The following is a 22,807-nucleotide window of genomic DNA, read 5'->3' as shown; positions in this document are numbered from 1 at the left end:
GATATGACATAAACATCTCAAAGCTTTCTATGTGCGTCACTTCCGCAAACAGGATGGCGGAAAGCCTGGTTTGGTGAGCGCTGCGCAGACTCTCAGGCCAGTACGTTCCTCGGTCCTGAGGAGCCGCGCGCGCGGATGGGGGCCACTGGCCGGGCTCGGAGCATGGAGCGCCCCTTCAGGAAACAGCTTCCGTGCGCCCGCGCCGTTTCTGCGGTTCGAGTCATTTGCTTTCCGCAGAGCGGGAAGGTTGGAGGCGGGGCCGACGCTCACGTTCCCGCGCGCGCCGCAGGGGAGGAGACAGGGCGAAGGGCTGCGCGCGCGCGCTGCGGAGGAAGGGGGTGGGGCACAGTGGTGCAGTGAGGGGGGGGACTCGCAGTCGCTTGTTGATTGCTAGGTGGGACGCAGACGAGGGAGGTGCGCGAGGGCGCTGTTGCCGGGGGACGGGATGGGGCTCGCGCTAGCGTCTGCATGTGCCCTGGGAGGGCGGGGCAGTGAGAGGCCCAGGGATGTGGGGGGTGGGCCGAAGGGGCGGAGCCTGGGCCCGGTGTTTGGGGGAGGAGGAGCTGTTCCATCCTCATCGCCCCGCCCCTTGCCGGGGGTGGGGGGGGACGTGGTTCGTGAAGGTGACCTGCCAAGAGTCTCTGCTACTGCTCGGGGGTCCCGGAAGGGGGGGGGGCGAGTGCCAGAGACGGGGGATCTGACTCCCCGGTGGGGGGGCGGGGCTTTGCCGCCCGGAGCCCCGCCCTAGTTCCCCCTTTGCCGGGGGCCTAGGCCAAGCGCCAGCCGGCACCAGCGCGTGAGGCTGGGACTGGGCCGGAACGTGGGGGGCGGCGTCACCTGGCTGTCTTGGGCCTAGCCGGACAGAGCTGGGGTGCGGAGCGAGACCCAGCGGCCCTCGCTACACAGTGGATGAGCTAATGGTCCCTTCTGGCTCTAGACTCTGAAAAACGTCAGCTTGAAATCTAGTCAGCTGGGGACAGGAGTGTCTGGCCCTTACCTGGGCTATGCCAGCCCCTGACCTTTCTGCCAGCCCTCGCTTTTAACCACCTTGTTTTCCTAATTTTAATTCCCCCCCCCTCTCTTTTGTGTGACAGAATCACACTAACAGGCGAGCTGCTCGGGGGAAACAGTGAAGCTAGCTGTACCAAAGTCCTGTCAAATGCTCAAAATAAACTGGAACAGAGAGAGAAACTCATATGGTAACTTGGGTGTTATCTGTGTTAAACCCAATTGAATACATTTAAAATGTTACTTTTTAACCTGCTGTCTTCTTTTGACTAATCAAATATGAGGGCTAGATTGTGTGCACTCTGTAGTAAAAACTGATTTTAATTTGTCTGTACAGCACTAGGTATGGGGCTTTTATAATGTAAGGGAGAACAAGCATAAATTGTAAACTGAAAGTCAAATCTCACTTTTCTCACAGAATTTATTTATGAAAAAAACATTGATTCCTGTTTGATCAAGCAACAAGAAGAATAACCTCCAACATGTCTGATTCGAGCAGGGTTGAAGAACAAGAGTTAGAAAAGAGCTTAGTTGAGGAAGGAGATAGTACAACATCTAAAGCTTCAGAAGCAGAGTCTGCTGTCAGTTCGGATGACAATAATACAACTTCAGGTAAAGGGCATTGTGCTGGAAATGAAAAGGAAGATGTTAGTGACCATGAGGACAGCACATCAAAAAAGAGAAAATCAGAACTTGAAGATAATCCTAGAAAAGTGGTGAGTATTATCTGTTTTCAGTTCTGTCTGAACAGTAGGCAAGTATTAAAATCTTTGTTTCAGGGCGTGGGTTTAGAGAAGTTTATTGATCCTTAAAGTATTTATAACAAGCATTTTTACAGTGTATATTTAAAATTTTAGCAGCTAATTTTAGCATCTGCTGCTATTGTCTGAAAACTGTATACAGAATTTTGTTGGAACTGAAGGAACTGGGAAGAAAGATGGTAATTAGAATGATGAGAGACTTTAAACCGGGGTGGGCAAACTATGGCCCGCGGGCCGGATCTGGCACACTAGCCGTTTTAATCCAGCCCTCGAGTTCCGGGGTCTGAGGCTCCGGCTCTCCAGCTGGCAGTTGGATTAAATGAACAGTGAATATGTATCTGTTGTTTTCTACATTTAGAAAGGGTTTCTGAGATCAGGCTACACTTCTAGGTTGATCTACCTACGTGGCTCAGGGCTGTACAAATTTTTGCACTCTGTGTGATAGTTCAACCTATCTCCCTGTGTAGAGGTGGCTAGATTGACATAGCTGTTGGAGAGATGATTTATCTGTATTGATGGAAAAGTCCCTTCCTTTGATTTAGGAAGAAGCATCTACATTACAGTGCTACAGCAGCACAACTGCAGCACAGTGCCATAGCTATGCTGCTGTAGTTTAGACGTACCCTGAGGCTGTGAATTCAAAATGGGTTTCTGATACACCTCTACCTCGATATAACGCTATCCTCGGGAGCCAAAAAATCTTACCGCATTATACGTGAAACCGCGTTATATCGAACTTGCTTTGATCTGCCGGAGTGTGCAGCCCCGCCCCACCCCCGGAGCACTGCTTTACCACATTGTATCCGAATTCATGTTATATCGGGTCGCGTTATATCGGGGTAGAGGTGTACTAAATTTCTTTTAAGTTCTACTTTGGAATAACTTTTGGAGAATGTACATACAGCCCTTAAATCCATGGCTTCACTGGGATGAAATTGATTCTTTCAGTGAACAATGGGAATAGCATTCAAGAACTTAAACCATGTTTCTGCAATGAAGAGATGCCTTGAATCACTCAGCAGGAACCACTTTGGCCAGTTCTGTTTGTACAGTGTCTAGCACAGTGGGATCCTGGACTATGACTGGGGGTCTTAGGTGCTCTAGCAATACAAATAACTAATAATAATAATGGTGTTAGGTATTAAAGAGTGTCCTCCTCTTTGGTTGGAACTAAAGAACTCAGGACAGTGATCAAGGGAGGAGTTGGGAAATAGTCTTATGTAAATGAACCCAGTAAACTTTGCCATTACTTCAGATGTGTTTTAAAAACCTGTGCTCAACATGAGTCTTTTTAATTAAACACTGAAGTGTGTTCACACTCTCTCATTTGATTCTCTTATTTTCCATTGTGTATAGCATTTGGAAGAAGGACATGGGCAAACTGTAGCTGCACATTACAATGAACTTCAAGAAGTTGGACTAGAAAAACGTAGCCAGAGTCGCATTTTCTTCCTCAGAAATTTTAATAACTGGATGAAGAGTCTTCTCATTGGTATGACTCCTTTATTGCTTACTTTTGTCCTCACTTGAAAAGTCAGTCATTATACTATACTTTATTGGAGTGTATCTAATTTTCTTTGGTTACATTCAAATATATCCTGTGGTCATCACAAAACAATCATGGTCATGTTAAGACTGCAGCTAAATGTTTTCTGCTTTCTAGTGTTCATTATAGCATATCTTTACTCAGAGGAAATTGTTTAGTTCAGCTCTTTTAAAATTTGATTGCAAGCTTTTCAAGGCATTGATTTTTCTTCCTTTTTCCTATGTGCTTTTATGCATCTAGCACAATGGGAGTCCCAGTCCTGATAAGACACTCTTACGTTATGGTCATGTCAAATGTTGTTTAAAACATTAAACACCAAATGACGCTTCTGAAAACTTGATAGATATTAAGTTTAGAAGCTAATCTGCTTGTCGTAGTTTGCCCCCTGCCCTCCCCCACAAGTAACATGCATGCAAACAGAATCTTTGTTTCTCAGGAGTTAATCTGTTCTTGTAAAATCTCCCGCAGAAGTCCTAATATTTCATTTTTTATTATCTTTTCCTTTAGAGGCATTTATTACTTCAGACGTAGAATAATTTTATACTATGTGCATTTTCAGTATTTGAAGACATTGATGTGTCAGTATGAAGGGAAACAATAAATGTACTTGCTGTGTGATCAATAATTTTTAAAAGTCTAGAAAAACTACAAAATATTAGCGGGAAAAGAAAATGTAGTAAGTTTCAAAAATGATCCTGATACTTACTTACTTTCCCATAAATCTACCTTCAAACTCGAGTAAAGTAAAGGAACAAATACTAAGAGAAATCAATAAATAAAGAATAGCGGAGCCATGGGAAATAAGTGCCAGGGATTTATAAAGAAAAGATTTTTCCAAGGAAAACTTATAGCACTAAAAAATTAGTGGATAAAAGCAGTGAGGGGTAATATTTAGATTATTATAAAGCATTTGATGTGTAGTGTCTCTTGAAATCTTATTCAGAATTAATTTAAATCTGTTTGGGTACATGCTCTATAACATGTATTAAAAACTGTCCAAAAGACTCTGAACAAAGGGTAAGAAGTAGTGAAGTATCAAGTTGAGGAGGAGGGGTCTGCAGGTATGCCAGAAGGAATATTGTTGGGAGTAGGCTTAATTAATAACTTTTTGAATGTACTGGGAGTAAACTAACATCAAAGAAATTTGCATAAGATCCTAACACCAGTTAGGGCAGAGAAGTAATATAGGGTCCTAGAGAGGGTAATACCAGGGATAAAAAGCAACAAAATGAAATTCCACTTTGAAAAATGCAAGCTAACACACGGGATAAAAAATACTCTTTTTGGAAAGGAGAATCCTTGTAATGCTTACTAAAACTTAGACTGGGTAGTAAAGAGCGAATCAAATGTATAAATTTGCAATATGATTGCAGCCAAAAAAAAACTATATTCTGTCGCCTTTTGCCACTCTCCACCCGTTTCTGAGTTGGTCTGCAATGGTGTTTTTAGACCCACTAGCGTAGCTCATTCCTTCTTTAATTAAAAGAGTGCTCTCTCATGCTCAGAATTCATACCCAACCTCATTCTGGATGAGATTCCTTTTGTGTTTTATCAGTCCTGCTTCTTAATCACCTCTGGGCTCAATGTTAAGCAAAGCAACACATTGCTTTTTTTCTGTCTATAAAACACCCCTTCCTTCCCAAGGCTTGGCTTATGCTGCACACACAACACTCATTCCAGGAAGCATTCATTCCTTTTTTTCCCCTCCAAATCTTTTATGAGATTGATAAAATGTGTTTTTAAAAAAAGCCCCCTCCACCCATCCCCACACACTTAAAAAACACACACACTTCAGGAAAAGAAGTATACAGAACTTGAATCAAACTTTTTTTTTTTTTTTTTTTTTAAACAAACTCTAATGTAGTCTTCAAATGAATTTTGAAATTCTAAAATATCAGATTTTGGTGCTTTAGGGAACTTTGTATAATGGAAGAGGCTTCATTATTAGTTCAATGTGTGCTTTCTCTTTTGTAGGTGAATTTATAGAAAAGGTACGACGTAGGAAGCGAGATATCACTGTGTTGGATCTGGGATGTGGCAAAGGTGGAGACCTGCTTAAATGGAAAAAAGGCAAAATCAGCAAACTTGTGTGCACAGGTAAGAAGACACAGTCACGTTCTAGAGACAGTACAAAAGGTTCTGTGGAAATGTATGCATGTACTATGAACACCACACTTCGTTCCTTTCTTTCTGGATATGTCCAAAAATGCCATGCTTGCTGTGAAGGAACTTCATTTCAGTGCTCTGCCCTGGCTTTTTTTTATCATGTTCATTTTATAATGGTTCCTGGTTAAACTGTTAGCATAAATAGAGGGGAAAGTCCCTAGTGTTTCTTTCCAGTTATTCATTTTAACTCATAAATACAAAGTGAATGTTTGGAATCGAGTAAAAATGTTTGTTTAAAATCTCCATGAAAAATTGAGTGTATATTAAAAACCCACCGGCTCAGACTAAGGAACTGTTTAATTGTGCCATAGACGTTTGGACTTGGGCTGCAGACCAGATTCCAGGACCCTGTGGGGTGGGAGGGTCCCAGAGCTCGGGCTGCAGCCTGAGCCCAGACTTCTACCCCTCAATTAAATGGCCCTTTAGCCCGAGTCCCACGAGCCTAAGTCAGCTGGCACGGGCCAGCCATGGGTGTTCAGTTGCAGTGTAGATAGTGCAGACACCCTTAGTCACCACTTAATTACAGAATCAAATGAATCAACCGTTAATTACAGAATTAATAATACAAAGTTGTATAATCTTGATCTTAAATTTGCTTTTCAGTTATTGGAGCATTTTATCAAGTAAGTTTTAAAGGAAGATACTGGCAATATAGTACTGCAAAACAAGTGCATTGGTGTTATCCTGAAAACTATCTTTACTATGGAAAAAGCAAGGAACTATTTTTAGAGATTTTAGATTCTGAGAAAAATTATAACGCTAGGGAAAAGGCTAATTTTTATTTTACCAGTTTACTGTGATATCACAGGGTTGGAATTGTCTTTACTGCAGAATTAGCTATGAGGAGATGGGATCTGACTGAACCCCTCATTCCTTTTACCATATCTAAATAGCATCTTTGTTTAAATCTGATATATTTTAAAGATTTCTTGATAGTAACAGTCCTTTACTAATAGTTATGTATTTTATAGAGAGGGGGAAATTATTCTTTATATCTTGTGGACCACAGTTATTTTCTACCCTCATTGGGTATTTTTGGCCATTTGCATGTTCAGTTAACTGATTTGTGTACACACTTCCTATAATTATAAACCAGTTACACAATTGCACACTAATAGTATTTAAAACTGTCTAATTGTCCTCATTATTCAGTCAGCAGTTATGCCTGTGGTGTTCACATCTCTTAGATGTAGTCTACACTAGAAAAATTCCTTACTGCTGACAGTGAGGGTATGTCTACATTAGAAACACGACAGTGGTGTGTATATCAGGGCTTAGATCAACTTAATTACATTACCCGTGGCATGAAATTTTTCACAGCCGTGAGCTACTTTGTAGCATAGACCAGCACTGAATGTCCTCAATAATTTCAACTAAGCACCTTTTATCTGCAAGTGTAAAGAAAAAGAAACCTTCTTCAGTAGCACTTCAGAAACCCACAGAGTTGAACTGTACCCATCCATGTCAACAGTGTGTCATTTTTTTCTAGTCTAACAAGGCCTTAGAACTGTTTAGAGCTCTCTGCAAACTCTTGAAGACAACACTGCATCATTTTTATATCCACCAGTCTCTTCACATTGTGAAGGTTTCTACTACAACTGTAAGGGCTAGAAATTTCTTTTATTAAAGCTTACATTCTATGGAATTTCTATTTTATTGAACGAGGGCTAAATTAAAATTAAGGGCGTTGGTTTGGCTCTCTGCCATTTTTAGTACCAAGTACGTGTGTAACAAGTTAGTGTGCCTAGTTCCTTGTAGTCCGCATAAGTATAAATAAAACGTCATAATGGAGCATATCTACTGAAAACCAGCTTTTACTCATACTATGGTATATCTGCTCTAACTCCAATCATACCTATCTGAAGAGAAGTTTGTGTATGCAGTTTATTTTTTTTATAGATATTGCTGAAGTTTCCATGCAACAGTGCCAACAGCGGTATGCTGACATGAAAGCCCGATGTCGTTCTAATGAATACATTTTCAATGCAGAATTTATAACAGCTGATAGCTCCAAGGTACAGTTGTTCTGCTTTATATATTCACTAGCGTTGTAACTGGTTTCTTGGCATTCTTATTTGAATAAATGTTGGCAGTCACTAGAGTGAAAGTTCAGGAGTGTTTCGAGGAGTGAAGACTTGACTTTAAGATTAAATTGTTACACTAAAGCAGGGGTGGGCAAACTTTTTGGCCCAAGGACCACATCTGGGTATAGAAATCGTATGGCGGGCCATGAATGCCCGCAAAATTGGGGGTTGGGGTATGGGAAGGAGTGAGGGCTCCAGCTGGAGGTGCAGGCTCTGGGGTAGGGCCAGAAATGAGGAGTTCAGGGTGTGGGAGAGGGCTTGGGCAGGGGGCTGGGATGCAGGGGGGAGTGGGGGAGGGCTCTGGCTGGGGGTGCGGGCTCTGTGGTTGGGTTGGGGATGAGGGGTTTGGGACTGAGGGGTTCAGAGGGCGGGAGGGGGATCAGGGCTGGGGCAGGGGATTGGGGGAGGTGGCTCAGGGGTGCAGACTTCATGCGGCGCTTACCTCAAGCGGCTCCCGGAAACAGCGGCATGTCCCCCAAATGGCTCCTACACGGAGGCGCGGCCAGGCGGCTCTGCTGCGTGCTGCCCTGTCTGCAGGCGCCGCCCCTGCAGCTCCCATTGACTGCGGTTCCCAGCCAGTGGGAGCTGTGGGACCTCCCTTGGGATGCGGGCAGCGAGCCCCCTGGCTGCCCCTACGTGTAGGAGCTGGAGGAGGGGGGGACATGCCGCTGCTTCCAGGAGCTGTGCAGAGCAACCCCTAACCCTGCTCCCCAGCAGGAACTCGAGGGCCAGATTAAAATGGCTGGCAGGCCGGATCCGGCCCGTGGGCCGTAGTTTGCCCACCCCTGCACTAAAGACTTGCCTATATGGAGACTTAGGGCTTGTCTACATTATGCGCTGGATCGACGGGCAGCCATCGATCCAGCGAGGGTCGATTCGCGATAAATAGACCACTGAGCGCTCTCCCGTCGACTCCGGTACTCCACCGGAACGAGAAGCGTAGGCGGAGTTGACGGGGGAGCGTCAGACGTCAACTTACCACAGTGAAGACGCCGCGGTAAGTACATCTAAGTATGTCGACTTCAGCTACGTTATTCATGTAGCTCCATAACTTAGATCAATTTCCCCCTCCCCTTCTCCCCCCCAGTGTAGACCAGGCCTTAGTGTGTGGCAAGATGGGGTGTAAACGTACAGTGCACTAGTTGGCTGTGTGGGCTCTGCTGTCACACACTCATTCTGTAGTGCACTTTAACCTGCTGTGTGCTAAGGGGCCAGTGTGCTGTAGATTTTACACCCCAGCTTGCTATACGCTGAGTCTCTATGTAGAAAAGCCCTAAATTAATCATGAGAACTATATAACAGTTGCTTATAAATAAAAGATTAAATGAGTTCTGACAAACTATCTTTCGTTGTTTTGTAATTTACTCTTGAAAGGCTGAATACATCTTTCGCCTACCAAAGGTGCCCTTTCAATTTCCCCCCTAACTAGTGGGGTCATGTTATTCCCAAAATTTTGCTAACTGTTGCTACATAGCTACTAGGGAAGTTATAAAAATTTGTCTTGATGGGCCTGTTCGTCCCACCCCCAGAACAAATGTGGAAGTCTTTCTGACATTATTTAGTCCTTTTGCTCTTAAATGAATCTTAATGCTACTGAAATGCAGCCTATTAGGTGAAGTTTTCCAGTAGCATTTTTATTTTCCATATTGCTTATATTTAGAATTTATTTTGATAACTTTTCACAACTTTGGTCTCTTGTAGCAAGGCCTGTGGAAAGACCAGTCTGACTCAAATTCCAAGGGCTCATTCTAGCAATCACAGATTAATTGTGTCTGTGGGGAAAGGGTGTGTGTGCAAGTGCATGCAATAAAACCATGTGTTTAAAAATGAAACATTGATATTTTTTTTAACTTAGTAAATTGTATTTCAAAGACTAAAAAGCAGCTAATCAATTCTTTGAAAACTGAAGTCACGTATCTTGCTGTTTTTTATTTAGAAAGCATACAAACATGTACAAATATCTACAAATTTTGTAAACCGAAAATTCATCTTAATAAAATTTGCCATAATTCACTTGCAGCTGAACTCTCAGTAACAATACTAGAATTTATTTTGGAAACTAAAAGTTGTAACTTAGCCACATTATTTTGGCTTCTGAAATTTGATGAGCCACTTAATTCACAGATGTTTTTTTAAAGTGTGAAAAATTACAATTTTAAAATGTGATATAAATATATTCTGTTGGCTTTGGAATGCAGTATATGGTTTCTTAAGTAGAAGTGGGCTTTCTATTTCATTTTATTTCTCCTTCTACCAAGCAGTAGTTCATGTCTGAATTTGCTGAGAGAAGAGGAAAATAAACTTTATTATTTTTCTTTCAAGTACTTGGATTCTGGGATTGGCACGCATTGCTGGAAGATTAACACAAACCACTTTTTTGTTTCTGCAGCCTTCGGTATATGTCTCAAAACTCTTTTTTTTTAATCCATTTCAGGAACTTCTGTCTGACAGTTACAGTGATCCACATATGTGCTTCGACATATGCAGCTGTCAATTTGTTTACCATTACTCATTTGAGACATATGAGCAGGCTGACATGATGCTTAAAAATGCTTGCGGGAATCTCTGTCCTGGAGGGTATTTTATTGGCACAACTCCAAATAGCTTTGAGCTTGTGTAAGTGCTATTCATTCTATTAATTTTTAAAATTGTATGAAATGTTATCAGATTTAAAGGAGTCACTCTTTGGGTGCCCTTGATGTATTTTACAGCAAAATGTTTCCAGCTGAGGGCCTGTGTTGCCTACTTGCCAGGAGAGTCAGACATACAGTAACTTGAATAAAATGGAGCAGATTGCACCCACCCTCATCTTTCATAGGGAGGTATGCCCTCAGGGTACTACAGTTCCTAGCACGTAATGCTTCTTTATTGATTTAATTAGTGACAAAACAAGTACAATGTGGGCTGTAGCTGCAAGCTTCCTCTAGGACACTTTTGAATCTGCCTATTTCTAACCCTGAACTGCCTCTAAGGGATAAAGAGTTCAGTTTCCATGTTTGTCTAATTCTTGACCCCTTTGATATTATAACCCGTTATCTTCAGACTGTTGAAATTTGAATAAAAACTTTTTCATTCCCATGTTTTTATATTAGTCTTAATTGATGGATAAGGGAGACAGTGCGGTGCAGAGAATAGGGCACTGGAATGGACTGTGTCCTTCTGTGACCTTGTCCAAAGTCCTTGCACCTCTCTTTAGTTTCTTTATCTGCAAAATGGGAATAACAGCTTATTTATCAATTATTACTCTTTTTATATATCTTTATGTAGAAAGCGACTTGAAGCTTCAGAAACTGATTCATTTGGGAATGATGTGTACACTGTACAGTTTGAGAAGAAGGGGGAGTATCCCTTGTTTGGCTGCAAGTATGACTTTAACTTGGAAGGAGTTGTTGATGTCCCTGAGTTCTTGGTTTATTTTCCTTTGCTGATAGAGTAAGTTTACTTCTGACTTCATTATGTAATCAAATTTTGTTGAATTGTATGAGCACATGTCTAGCAGAAATCTACCACTAGGCATTACTGTAATATCAGGATATACTACTTTAAATGTTTTATTAGTATTCTCTCAAATCTGGTTCATATTTGGAGTATTGGTAGCGAAAATTCTTGGAATAAAATACCTATCTTCAGATCCTGAGTGGTAGCCCCAAATTAAGATGCTGGTATAAAACAGTGTTTCAGATTCTTGATCAGGTAGCTAAAACTTTATATTTTTATGGTATTTGTAAATTGGTTATGCTGTGCTGCCAGCTATTTTAAGGCCTCCATGTTTTTTAACAGGACCCTACCAATTTCAGTTGTGCCTCAGAATGAACTCATTTCCCCTGCTGCTATTACTTAAAATACTAAGATACTTGGGGAGAAATCCTAGCTTTGTTGAAGTCAGTGTAAAACTGTTTGACTCACTGGGGCCAGGATTTTACCCTTCAGGGAGCATTTCTGCTCTGAAAAGTGTCACTAAAAAAGTGAAGTGATCTTCTGCCCATGTGATATATGTGGATAGAATTAAAAAAAAAAGCCACTGTTAGATATGTTGGCTCTACAAGCCTAAGAATGCTGGGGATTCTGTTCAGACTTGTCAGTCTATTGATATAAATGCTTACTAAAGCACAACTAGTTGCAGGCAGTAGGGTTGCACGGGAGTCACTGAAGGCAGAACTCTTTATTATTGGGGATAATTGTGAAATGGGAAATAATCCAGGTTGGCTCTTTCAGGCCTTCTTTTTAAATCATAATGAAGCGAAAGAAGGTTAAAAACCCCAATTTTTTTTCCTCCAAAGGCTTCCTCTGAAATAGTATATACTCCAGCAGTGTTTCTCAACTTTTTGATACCAGGGACTGACTTGCTGTCTTCCTAAACTGTGTCAGCGAAATCTCACGGACCCAAGAGGCTTCCAGAGACTGGTGGTTGAGAAACACTGCTCTATAGTCTGTGTTTGGGGATATGTAAATATGCATCTAGCTAAAAATCTCATTTTCAGCTAACTTGTGGTGTGTGTGTGGGAATGTATACATATGTACAAAATGAATTTTAATTAAAAGTTGTTTCATTATATATGAAACAGATTTTTTAAAATCTAACACTAAATAAGTTTCAAAAATTGACAAAAGATGATGTGACCTTCCTCTGCCCACAGCTTGCCTTTCCTTCCCACATTCTCTTCTTTCTCCCTTGTCTCCTTCTCTAACCTGTGCACTGAACCCATCCCATTTCCTGATCTCTCTCTCACCCATACTTATCTCCTCCCTTACTTTTTCTCCTTAACCTCTTGCTCTTTCTGCTCATAATACAAGCGTGCTTCAATCTCTCCCGTCTTAAACCCAAAAGAAATAAAACATGCCACTCTTGACACCGTTTGCCTCTCCAACTACTGTCCCATCTCCCTTTCGTGTCTGAGGGCTTGTCTACGCTTACCGGAGAGGGATGCGCAGCGAGCGATGCGTCGGCGGTCGATTTAGCAGGTCTAGTGAAGACCTGCTAAATCGACCGCAGATCGCTCTCCTGTCGACTCCTGTACTCCACCTGAATGAGAAGTGCAAGGGGAGTCGACAGGAGAGCGTCTCCCATCGACATAGCGTAGTGTGGACCCCATGGTAAGTAGATCTAAGTATGTCGACTTCAGCTACGTTATTGACGTAGCTGAAGTTGCATAACTTAGATCAATCTCCCCCCATAGGGTAGACAAGGCCTAAGCTAATTGAAAATGTTATCTACAATTGCTGTCTGTAGTTTCTCTCCTTCAGTTCCATCCCAGACTCTCTTCATTCTAATATCTACCCCTTGCACTCCACTGAAAAGGCTCTTGACAAAGTCTTTAATGATGGTTTCCTAGGCGAAGCTCAGAACCAGTACTCTTCATTCTCGACCTGTCAGTGGCCTTTGACACCATCATCATGCTTTTCTTGTCCCTTGATTTCTGTTACTCTGTCCTCTTCTGGTTCTTTTCCTACCTCTTTAATTTCTCCTTCAGCAAGTCCTTCAGTGTATCCACCTTACCGCCTCTTCTCCCTCCCCCCTCCCCCCCCCCCCAATCTGGCTTCCACAAAGCTCTGTCATTGGTCTCTCTCTTCTTTCTCTACACTTTGGATAATCTCCTCTGCAGCACAAATTCCACCATCCTCTCTCTAGTGACAGCTCTCAGATCTATCTCTTCCCTCCGGACCATTATCCTTCTGTCCAAAATAAAATCTTGGCCTCTGTCTTGTGACTATTAAATCGTCAGCTGAAGCACAATTCTCTTGCTTGTTGCCCATGCCCATAATTAGTCCTTCATCTTTGACTCAGACCTTCCTAGGTCCTTGCTTCCAGGCTCTATCTCAATCTTATAGATTCTCTTACATGTAAGATACAGCCTTTCCTATCCGTCCACACAGCTTGTCCAGGTTCTCACCATTTCATGTCTCCATTACTGCAACGTTCTTTTTTCTAGCCTTGACAAATGCAGTCTTGCCCACTCATCCATTTAGAATGCTGTTGCAAAGAATATTATTCTAGCCCACTGCCTTGACCACGTAACTTCTCTCTTTGCATTACTTCACTGGCTTCCCTTTCTCACATCAAACATTAGATGTTTGTGTTCGCTTTCAAGGTCCATCCCCACCCTACCAGTTATCTGTCATTTGCTATTGAAATGTCAGCTCCTGCTGATTGGCCAGTAATGCCAGCCTTCATTGCCCACTAGTTAATTTCTTAAATGAACACCTTCATTCTTGGGAGGAGATCCATGTAAACATCCACAAAGCTACCTCGTTATCCTTAAAATCCCTTCTTAAAGGTCTCGCCTTTGCAGCGATGCCTCAAACTTGACAACAGTTAGACTGCTCGTATGCTAATACTAGTGCCTATCATGGTAACCAATATTGTCTCATTGTTTCCTTGATTTCCCTGTCTATAGCTATCTGTTGTTTCTTGTCTTGTACTTTTTATTCTCTCTGTACTGAGCATAGTACAATGGAGTCCTGGTCCATAATTAGGGCTCCTAGGCATTATGGTAATACAAATAAACAATAATAATTTAGGGAAAAGGCCCCTGATACCTATAGGCCCAGCTCCAGTATTAGGTTCTGTTAGTATAGACCTGTGCAGAATCCCATTTAAGTTGATAGAACTCTTCATGGGTTCAAGGGGTCATAGTAGCTGATCTTGATGCAGGGGCATAATGAAAAAAAAGTTTGACTCCAAATTCAGACTGAGTTTTCATCAAAACTTTTGTGTTTCAGGGAGAGAGAAATTGCTTTGTCCAAGTCAGAAATATTTATACCCAGGCTTAGAGCAGAGAATTTTTGATGACATTATAACTCCTTGAAAATGGATATTTGATGGCAATGTGGACTTTTCCAGCCTTTCTGATAAAAGCCATAAATATATAAACTTAGAGGTTGCAGTCCTACTGAAGACCATATGATGTCCCTGTGGTTCAAAACTATCAACTATGATAAACTCAGGCTTTTGTTGCTTTAAAAATATCTCTACAGTAATTTTGTGGATCACTTAAGCATACTATTTTCACAGAATGGCAAAAAAATATGGCATGAAACTAGTCTACAAAATGACATTTCGGGAATTCTACGAAGAAAAGATTAAGGATGAGGAAAATAAAATGCTGTTAAAGCGAATGCAGGCTTTGGAGGTAAATATAAAAATGCTGATTTTAAAAAACTCATTCTTTCATTTAAATACTGTTTTGCATCTTGCTGGGGTTGATCTTGTTTAGCCATAGCTTTGGGCAATAAATTATGACTAGTAGTCAAGTGCTGGTGTTGTAGGAGCCAAATAGTTCCTATGGCATGCTGCTGAAAGCAGTTAATCTTCTAAATTTTGTAGCTAACGAGTTTCAAGTATTTTCTGTTGAGGACAAGTTTTTATATTAGGTTACTAGGCAACTGTGCATGTTATACTTGTAATTTCCATTTAACAGGTTCTACGCACTTGTGCTTTGTATTGTATTTGCTTATCTTTTTATATAGGTGTGTGTATGTATTTGTATATATCTGTAATATCTGGTGCTATATAAATAACTGTTCATTGTAAAGAGTGGTCCAATGCCTCCATTATAAACAAGAGAAAGAAATGGAATAGAAGGACTTGCTGTTGCCTGTCATATAATTACCTTTTTTATGTGCAAGAAACCTATTTATTAGAAAACCGAGCAAGAATTGAATTATGTATACAAAAATAAATACTTTGTATATACAGGACAATTATACTTTTAAATGTAAATCCATAACTAGTCTTATATCTATGTCCAACAGTAATCTTTTACCCTCAATGTCTCACTTACGCTTGGTTCCCCCAAGGAACAGGTACTCTGTGTGTGTATCTTCTGCAGCTTCAGGCAGTTTTCCAAACCGGGAGAGATTAGCACTATACACATACTCCTGACTGTGGTTGATCTTGCCTAGTTTACATTGCAGTAAAACTCAAGGGCCTTGTCTCCACTATGTTTGTACAGCAGAATAGCTAACCAGCATTAGTTACACCATGATAAAAGCACACCTTTTTTTGGTTAGTGAAGACCTAGCCATAATCTGTCAGGAGAGAATTTGCTTATACCGGACGAGCAGAAAGCTTAGGGTGAGCAGAATGAAGAGCAAGAGTTGAGAATAAGAGGAAACAAGATTAAAGATGTATAAACAGGGGCAAAGATGTGTTGAAAACTGAAGACAAGGATGGTAGGTTAATTTTGCAAGGAAGCTAATGAAAGGATTCAAGGAGGGGGAAAGGGATCAAATCAGAGAGAAGAATATGGTTTTGCCACAGTAGTTTGGATTAACAATCGAGGTGAAAAGGATGCGACAATGCTTGAAGTTAGAAGCAAGGTTTTTGCAATTGCAGCATCAAGAAAGGAAAACACTGGAGATGTAAATACTATATAAATTATAAAGTGTTACAGATGCAATATAAATTTTTGTGATGGCTTGTGTGAAATGATAGTAGTTTGTCATGTGTTTGTAGACTTTTTTTTTTTTTTTTTAAACATTATGTTTTTTGCCCATCCAATTTTATAGCTGTGATAGTATACTAGACAAAGCCCTGGTTTACACTACAGAGTTAGGTCAACGTAAGGCAGCTTACATCAACATAACTCTATAAACAGCTACACTAAAATGTAACTTGCCCACCATGCTGACTTAACTCCACCTCCGCAAGCGGCATAGCGCTTAGGTCGATGTAGTTAGGTTGACGCAGTGTCAGTGTAGACACTGCGTTGCTTACGTCTATTGTTGTCGTCCCAAAATGCCCCAGACTAACAGTAAATCGGTGCAAGTGCTATACTGGTGAGGCCATGCACCGCCGACACAAGACGTGTAGTGTGGACATGCAAAAGCGATTTATTTACTGCGGTGGCTGTTTGTCCACATACCATAGGTTGATATAATTTTGTACTGTAGATATACCTTTTCTAACGTTGGGCCTCTATGGGTAATTCATGTCCTGATCTAGAAGCTTTCCCTTCAGAACAGGACTATGGTGAGTTGCCCTGGCAGTGTGCAGGAACTTGTACTGGTACCTGTCCTACAGCTGAACTGTGAATCAGTAAAAATCACTTTCTGGTATCTAGGATCTTTCATAAGTACTAAATCTATTTTAAAAATCCAATAGGTAACTTTGTTTAAAATGATAGCTATGTCATGTCTCATTTTTGATGTTTTGAACATTCATCTATTTTTATAACTTCAGAATTGCATAGGACTTCATTTCCAGTACTTGGAGCAAACAATTCAGCAGCCACTTCAATCTTATCGGTTTTACCCTATTACAGAACAGTGATGGGATAGTCTTACAATAGTGAATGTGATCGATAAGCTCTATAGATAGAGATACATATCTATCACTTCTCTGCAGTAAGTACTAGTCAATTCTGGTTCACTGTTTGAAGTAATTAAATTGGATTTCGTATAAATGTGCTTGAGCATAAAAATTGGTTTAATTTTTTTTTTTTTCCAGAAAGCAAATAATGAGACTAAATTTTCAGACTTGGATAGCTAATGGTAGGCATTGAAATAACTGCAGATTGACTTTTTTCGTAGGTATTGAGCTCCCTTTAAGGCCTCTTTTAGGGTATGTCTACAGCGTAATTGAAAACCCATGGCTGGCCTGTTCCAGCTGACTTGGGCTTGTGGGACTCAGGCTAAGGGGCTGTTTAATTGTGGTGTAGATATTTGGGCTGGAACCTGGGCTCCAGCCTGAGCCTGAATGTCTATGCTGCAATTAAACAGCCCCTTAACCTGAGCCCTGTAAGCCCAAGTCAGCTGGCACAAGTCTATTTTCAATTGCAGTGTAGGCATACTCTTATGTAGGAGACACCTTTTTTTGTTCGCCTTTTTTTTTTTTTTAAACATCTAGCCATTATGTAGTAACTTATGTTTTTTCTTCAGCCATATCCTGCAAATGATAATTCCAAACTTGTCTCTGATAAACCTGATGATTATGAGCATGCAGAAAAGCTTCTGAAAGATGGCAAACCAAAGTTACCTCTGGTAAGTGGTTTTTTTATTTATTTAAGTGATAGAATCTTGTCAGAAGCAAAATGTACTTAGTGAAACGTAGGGTCTAGCCTTGCAAACACTTAGGCATCTGCTTAACTTCAGTTCCATTGAAGTCAATGGAATTCTTCATTTTTATTAAGTACATACATAAGTGTTCAGAAAATCAGGGCCTTAGTAGATAATTTATTTAATGACATATGCAATTTTATAAAAATCAGTGTTAAAATTAAATGGAAAACTTACTATGTTCTTCAAAGAAACAACTATAGTTTAGAATGACCAATACCCGCTCTCTTCCACAAGAGATCTGATGTTTAATTGTCCTTCACACTAAAGGGTAGCATATCCATGTAGACTGTAAGTCATAGGTTGAAACATTCTTCCCTTTAAACTGAGATTATTTTTCAAGCACTTGTTTATCCACTCATTGATATATTTAAATAAAGGTCTGATCTTTGTAGTAAAAATGTAGTGATAGTGTAACATAAAACCTTATATCAAGGGGGAAAAATTGAATAAAAGAGTTAGCTAAACTATTATCTCAAACCTGCAGATGATTGAAAAAGAAATTTCCCTATTAGTAGTTGATAGATTAATCTATCACCTATGTAAAGAAAAAGCTGCTTGATTTCTTAGACAAGTATTTTTGTTACTAACTGTTTAAAATATTCATGATTTAGGGGAATGTTTGATTTATATTTCATCATACTCCATTTGTGATATGTGCCTTATTGTCCATTTCTTTAAAGGGAACCTTGAGTAAATCTGAATGGGAAGCAGCAAGTAAGTACGGTTCGCAAAGTTTGAATACTATTGCTTACCAAAACAGTTTAATAAATAACATGACTGCCTTGGACATTGTGCATGAGTGTAACAATTAAGCAGATACTTTCAAACTTGGTGACCTAAGGTTAAGCACTAAATAAAAGGTACCCATTTTTGTTTGTGTTCAATAGCTTTGAAAATCAGAATCCTTTTAATTTAGGTGCTTAAATATGGATTTAGTTCCCTATAACTGGGTTTCAATTTAAATATACTTAACAGAAGCAGTTTACAATGCTCAAAACTTCGAGGAATAAATGCATAGTTTGGGAGAAGGCTTTTTATGTAGCGAAGATGGAATGGAAACTCTGAAAGCTGATAGATTTGCTCTTAAGTGTTTTGGCACCTTGTACCTCAGCTTAGCACAGGCTTTTTTTCTGATTGTGCTGTAAAATTTTAATAAAATAGAAGTTTCACCTTTTGAGGTGAATTAAAGAACCAAGTAAAAATTAGCAAGCAATTAGCAAGCAAACCCGATTATTTTCTTGAGGGCTGTTGATATTGCATATTGCTTTTGTCAGTAGTCAGTATACTTCAGACACAAGCAGGTTAGGAATAAATAAGTCTGAGGGGATTGAGGATACAATCTGATGATAATTTGTAGGCTTTTTTAAATAATACAACATTGTTACATACGTTCTGGATGTTTTTAGAGAGAGGTCATAGAAAAATTTTTAAATCACAAAATTTTAAAGATTTTTTTTTTCTTCTGAAATTCTTTCCAAAGAAGAAAAGAAGTTGATTAGAAAAAATATTTCCTTCCAAGAGACAGTTTTCATATAACTTATGGCAGACAAAAAGCCATATGCTATCAGGTTAATGTTCTTTCAGAGTTTGGTATGTGTTGGCATCCTCAGAAGTGTGTTTAAAAAACAGGGTGGGAGGCCTTATGTATCACGTGAGTTTTCATACAGTCTTGGGTCACAATTTTTCTCATATGGAGCAGGTGACTTAATTTTTTTCAAATAATTCTTTACTCGTCTTTAGTGCTTTGGTTGTACAAACCAAACTGATGTTCTCTTATTATGACTGTCTCATTTTCGATAAACATACATCAGTCCAGTTGTAAAGAGAAAACATGGAAAACTCTTTTATAACTACAAGATTTCTTTCTTCTTTTCAGCTCCTATTATAATCTCATAAATGTGGGTTTTCACATTTTTGTAAAGTAATTGTTTCTCTCTTTCCATTAGAGAGAGATTGAGGAATAGTGCCTATAAGGAGTAGGATGTAGTCATAGCTTGATCAAATTAAAAAGAATAACATTTTGTTTCACTGCTGGAAAAGGCATTCAGGCTTACTGTATAGATTGAGCAACCTTCTAGCAATGACTTAGTTTATCATAAACAAATATATTTGATGCCAGCTGGAAGCCCATAATAACTGTCAAATTGGATTCTGTTTGTTCTCATAAGAAATTGGTCTTGCAACACTTTCTGACACAATAAATGAATGTCTCTGTTACTATAAAACATACGGGTCTCCACAGATTTCACTGTCCCATATATCTTTCTTTGATTACATACGAAATTAAGTATTTCCGAGGCGTGTCACTCTAGCCGAGACTGCGCTGAAGGTACACCTTGCAATTGACAAAATGCTAGCTAGTAGCTGTAAACTCCTACTCAGCAGTATGTTTTCAGATCTTGCTTTTTTAAAATTAGCAAACTTCAAATTTTCTTATCTTTTGGATTTTAGTCAGTTTTCCTTATTTTTAATTGTACAGAGTTGAACGCACAACCTTAATTCTGCCCCACTATATATATAAATCTAAGAAATTGTGATCATGAATTTGAAGACTGTCCCTACATAAAGGGGAGCAGAGTTAAGGTGGCATTTCAAGCACTCTGGTAATGAAATGTGAATGTTTAACTGCAATTAATGTTGTCTAAAGCCAGGGGTGAGCAAACTAGGGCCCGTGGGCCGGATCCAGCTCGCCAGCTGTTTTAATCCGGCCCTTGAACTCCCGTTGGGGAGCGGGCTCTGGGGCTTGCCGTGCTCCAGCTGGGGAGCAGGGTCGGGGGCCATTCCACGCAGCTCCCGGAAGCAGCGGCATGTCCCTCCTCCAGCTCCTATGCATAGGGGCAGCCAGGGAGCTCTGCTCTGCATGCTGCCCCTGCCCGAAGCACTGCCCCCGCAGCTCCCATTGGCCAGGAACTGTGGCCAATGGGAGCTACAGGGGTAGCGCCTGTGCTGCCTGGCTGCACCTCCGTGTAGGAGCTGGAGGGGGGACATGCTGCTGCTGCTGCTGCTGCTGCTTCCAGGAGCTGCTTGAGGTAAGCGCCGCCCGGAGCCTGCACCCCTGAGCCACTCCCCCAGCCCTAGCCCTGATCCCCCTCCCACCCGCCAAACCCCTCGGTCCCAGCCCGGAGGACTCTCCTACACCCCAAACCCCTCATCCCCAGTCCCACCCCAGAGCCCGCACCCCCAGCCGGAGCCCACACCCCTGCCCCACCCCAAAGTCCCCTCCTGCACCCTGAACTCCTCATTTCAGGCCCCACCCCAGAGTCTGCACTTCCAGCCAGAGCCCTCACCCCCTCCCGCACCCCAACCCCAATTTCGTGAGCATTCATGGCCCACCATATAACTTCTATACCCAGATGTGGCCCTCGGGCCAAAAAGTTTGCCCACCCCTGCATTAAGCTGATAATAGTGTGTTACTAACTGCATTTAAAATACTTATTGATAATTACTTTGCATTTAATTTTAGATTCATATTTTGTATCTTAGATTTGTGGTTACGCGTTCAGAAGAAATCAAACCCAGCCTCTTAAATACAAAAACATGTTTGAACGGAGACGTGGGTTTTTGCATACAAAAGTTGCAGGTGCAATACTAGAAGTTGCTTTTAAAAATTTGCTGTAATAAGAAATGGTAACTGATGGCGTAGCCATTGTTGCAGTTTCTTTTAATAAATAGAATTTGTTCTGCAACAGCTTAGGAGAGAGGGAAATGTCTGTCTTTATGTTTGAAACCTTTGGAGAGCAGGAAGTAATGCAAATTTTAAATATTCTCTTCTTTCACAGGTATTTACTTGGTTTTTGCATTTGAAAAGCAACAGTGAAAAGAACAATACTGGAAGTAGCAAGAAGAAATTGCATCCTGGTACAAGTTGGAGTGATGTAAAACCATTGTGGCGACTATTTTTTTATGTTTATTTTTTAATTATTAGAAGTGTGCAGGACACTACCAAAAACTAGGGCAAGCTCATGAATTTGAGTTACAGTTGCCTGTCTGCGACAGATGGACTTTTGTGTATATAGAAGATTGTCTGAACCTGGCTTTTTAAACATTTTTCAGTAATCTGCATGCTCTCAGAAATGCCATTTGAACTCCACAATGCTCTTGTTTCCAATAAGAAGTTTGTTAGTAAAGTTTGTTCAGGTGACCAAGGGCCTGGTCCTGTACCCATTGAAGTCAGTGGAAGGACTTCCAGTGACTGCAGTGATGTAGGATCAGGGCCTAAGAGCACTGTACAGCAAAGCTCAGATTGATCACAGTGCAGCACTTCAACAGTATTAAATTGTATTGAAGTTGTAGTGTATGTAGAAAGGTCCCAAACTGTTCTTGTTTTTTGTGATTACTGAGATGTAGTGTCATTACGTGATAACTTCAAGATTAAATGGATTTATGTTCTGTACAACTGAATGTGCTGAAAGTATTGTTAGAGATGCCTTCAATAACTGAATTTCTGTCAGTTTTAATGTTCTGCAGATTATCTGCAAACAGGTAGCAACCCCTAAATTTAGATTGCCTAACACTTTCAATTATAAAAGACGCCTGTGACTTTTTTTCTTAGAAGCTTTAACACGTTTCTTATTTGTGGCAGTTCTTTGAAACTTGGCAGGGACAAAGCCTGGGGACTAAAGACATGCTTTCCACTCATTCTGTTAAATGTTATTCGGGTTTGGCTGAGTTGATAAACTGTTGAAAATAATTATTTCCCTTCTCTCACATGTGCTGCTCAGGAAAATTTTGGCAGCATATCAAAATAACTAACAGTAGCTTTCTAAAGAGCTGGGCCTATGCTTCACTGAGAATACCTGGGATTTGACTGAGCAACTACAGTAGTGGGCACGGGGAGCTTACCCCCACCTTCCCCCCAATGGCATATGGTACTAATGACCATTTTCCCCCACCTTGGGATAAAGCCCTTTTGAGCTGCCAGCTAATGAAGTCTTATAGTTCAGTTGGTACAAGTGTGTACTGCAGTGTTGAAGGTTTAGGGTTCAAACCCTGCTGTTACATGGTATGGGAGGTTGTTACTGTTCTATCTAATAGAACTTGGTTTTTTACCCCCCTTTTTTTTTTTTATATAAAAAAAAAAAAAAACCTAAAATTACATGCCCAAAAAATCAAATGAACATTATTTAGGTTGCAAAGTCAAGCACTCAAAATTTAGGAAACGTCAGATTTACAGTTTCCTGGGC

At 40.6% G+C, this 22,807-nt stretch overlaps 1 protein-coding gene across 5 annotated transcripts; it reads left to right on the top strand.

The window, feature by feature from the left end:
- The first annotated feature begins 19 nt into the window (after positions 1 to 19).
- Positions 20 to 22,017, top strand: RNMT (RNA guanine-7 methyltransferase). 5 transcript variants are annotated; one of them, XM_024198099.2, is made up of 12 exons: positions 20 to 73; positions 1,095 to 1,199; positions 1,427 to 1,724; positions 3,126 to 3,261; positions 5,290 to 5,412; positions 7,381 to 7,496; positions 10,000 to 10,181; positions 10,833 to 10,997; positions 14,578 to 14,695; positions 17,445 to 17,546; positions 18,305 to 18,338; positions 21,404 to 22,017. In XM_024198099.2, exons 3-12 carry the CDS (start codon positions 1,491 to 1,493, stop codon positions 21,439 to 21,441), a joined length of 1,248 nt encoding a protein of 415 aa, XP_024053867.1. In that variant the 5' UTR covers positions 20 to 73; positions 1,095 to 1,199; positions 1,427 to 1,490; the 3' UTR covers positions 21,442 to 22,017. The 5 variants fall into 5 exon arrangements, with proteins under 5 accessions (XP_024053867.1, XP_024053868.1, XP_024053866.1 ...); XM_024198098.2 differs by having other exon boundaries at positions 36 to 100; XM_024198100.2 differs by lacking the exon at positions 1,095 to 1,199 and having other exon boundaries at positions 35 to 73.
- Positions 22,018 to 22,807: the final 790 nt, after the last annotated feature.

This window comes from Terrapene carolina, unplaced genomic scaffold (genome assembly GCF_002925995.2).
Source record: "Terrapene carolina triunguis isolate 2854851 unplaced genomic scaffold, T_m_triunguis-2.0 Scaffold58, whole genome shotgun sequence".
Taxonomy (NCBI): domain Eukaryota; kingdom Metazoa; phylum Chordata; order Testudines; family Emydidae; genus Terrapene; species Terrapene triunguis.
The sequence above is the reverse complement of the archived record's forward strand: the minus strand, read 5'-3'. Positions and strand labels throughout refer to the sequence as shown.

Bases quoted from the DNA above. Each gene is read 5' to 3' on its own strand.
- RNMT (XM_024198099.2), top strand. From the start codon at position 1,491: ATGTCTGATTCGAGCAGGGTTGAAGAACAAGAGTTAGAAAAGAGCTTA. The intron at 7,497-9,999 runs GTACAGTTGTTC...AATCCATTTCAG, and splicing joins TAACAGCTGATAGCTCCAAG to GAACTTCTGTCTGACAGTTA. The intron at 18,339-21,403 runs GTAAGTACGGTT...CTTCTTTCACAG, and splicing joins ATCTGAATGGGAAGCAGCAA to GTATTTACTTGGTTTTTGCA.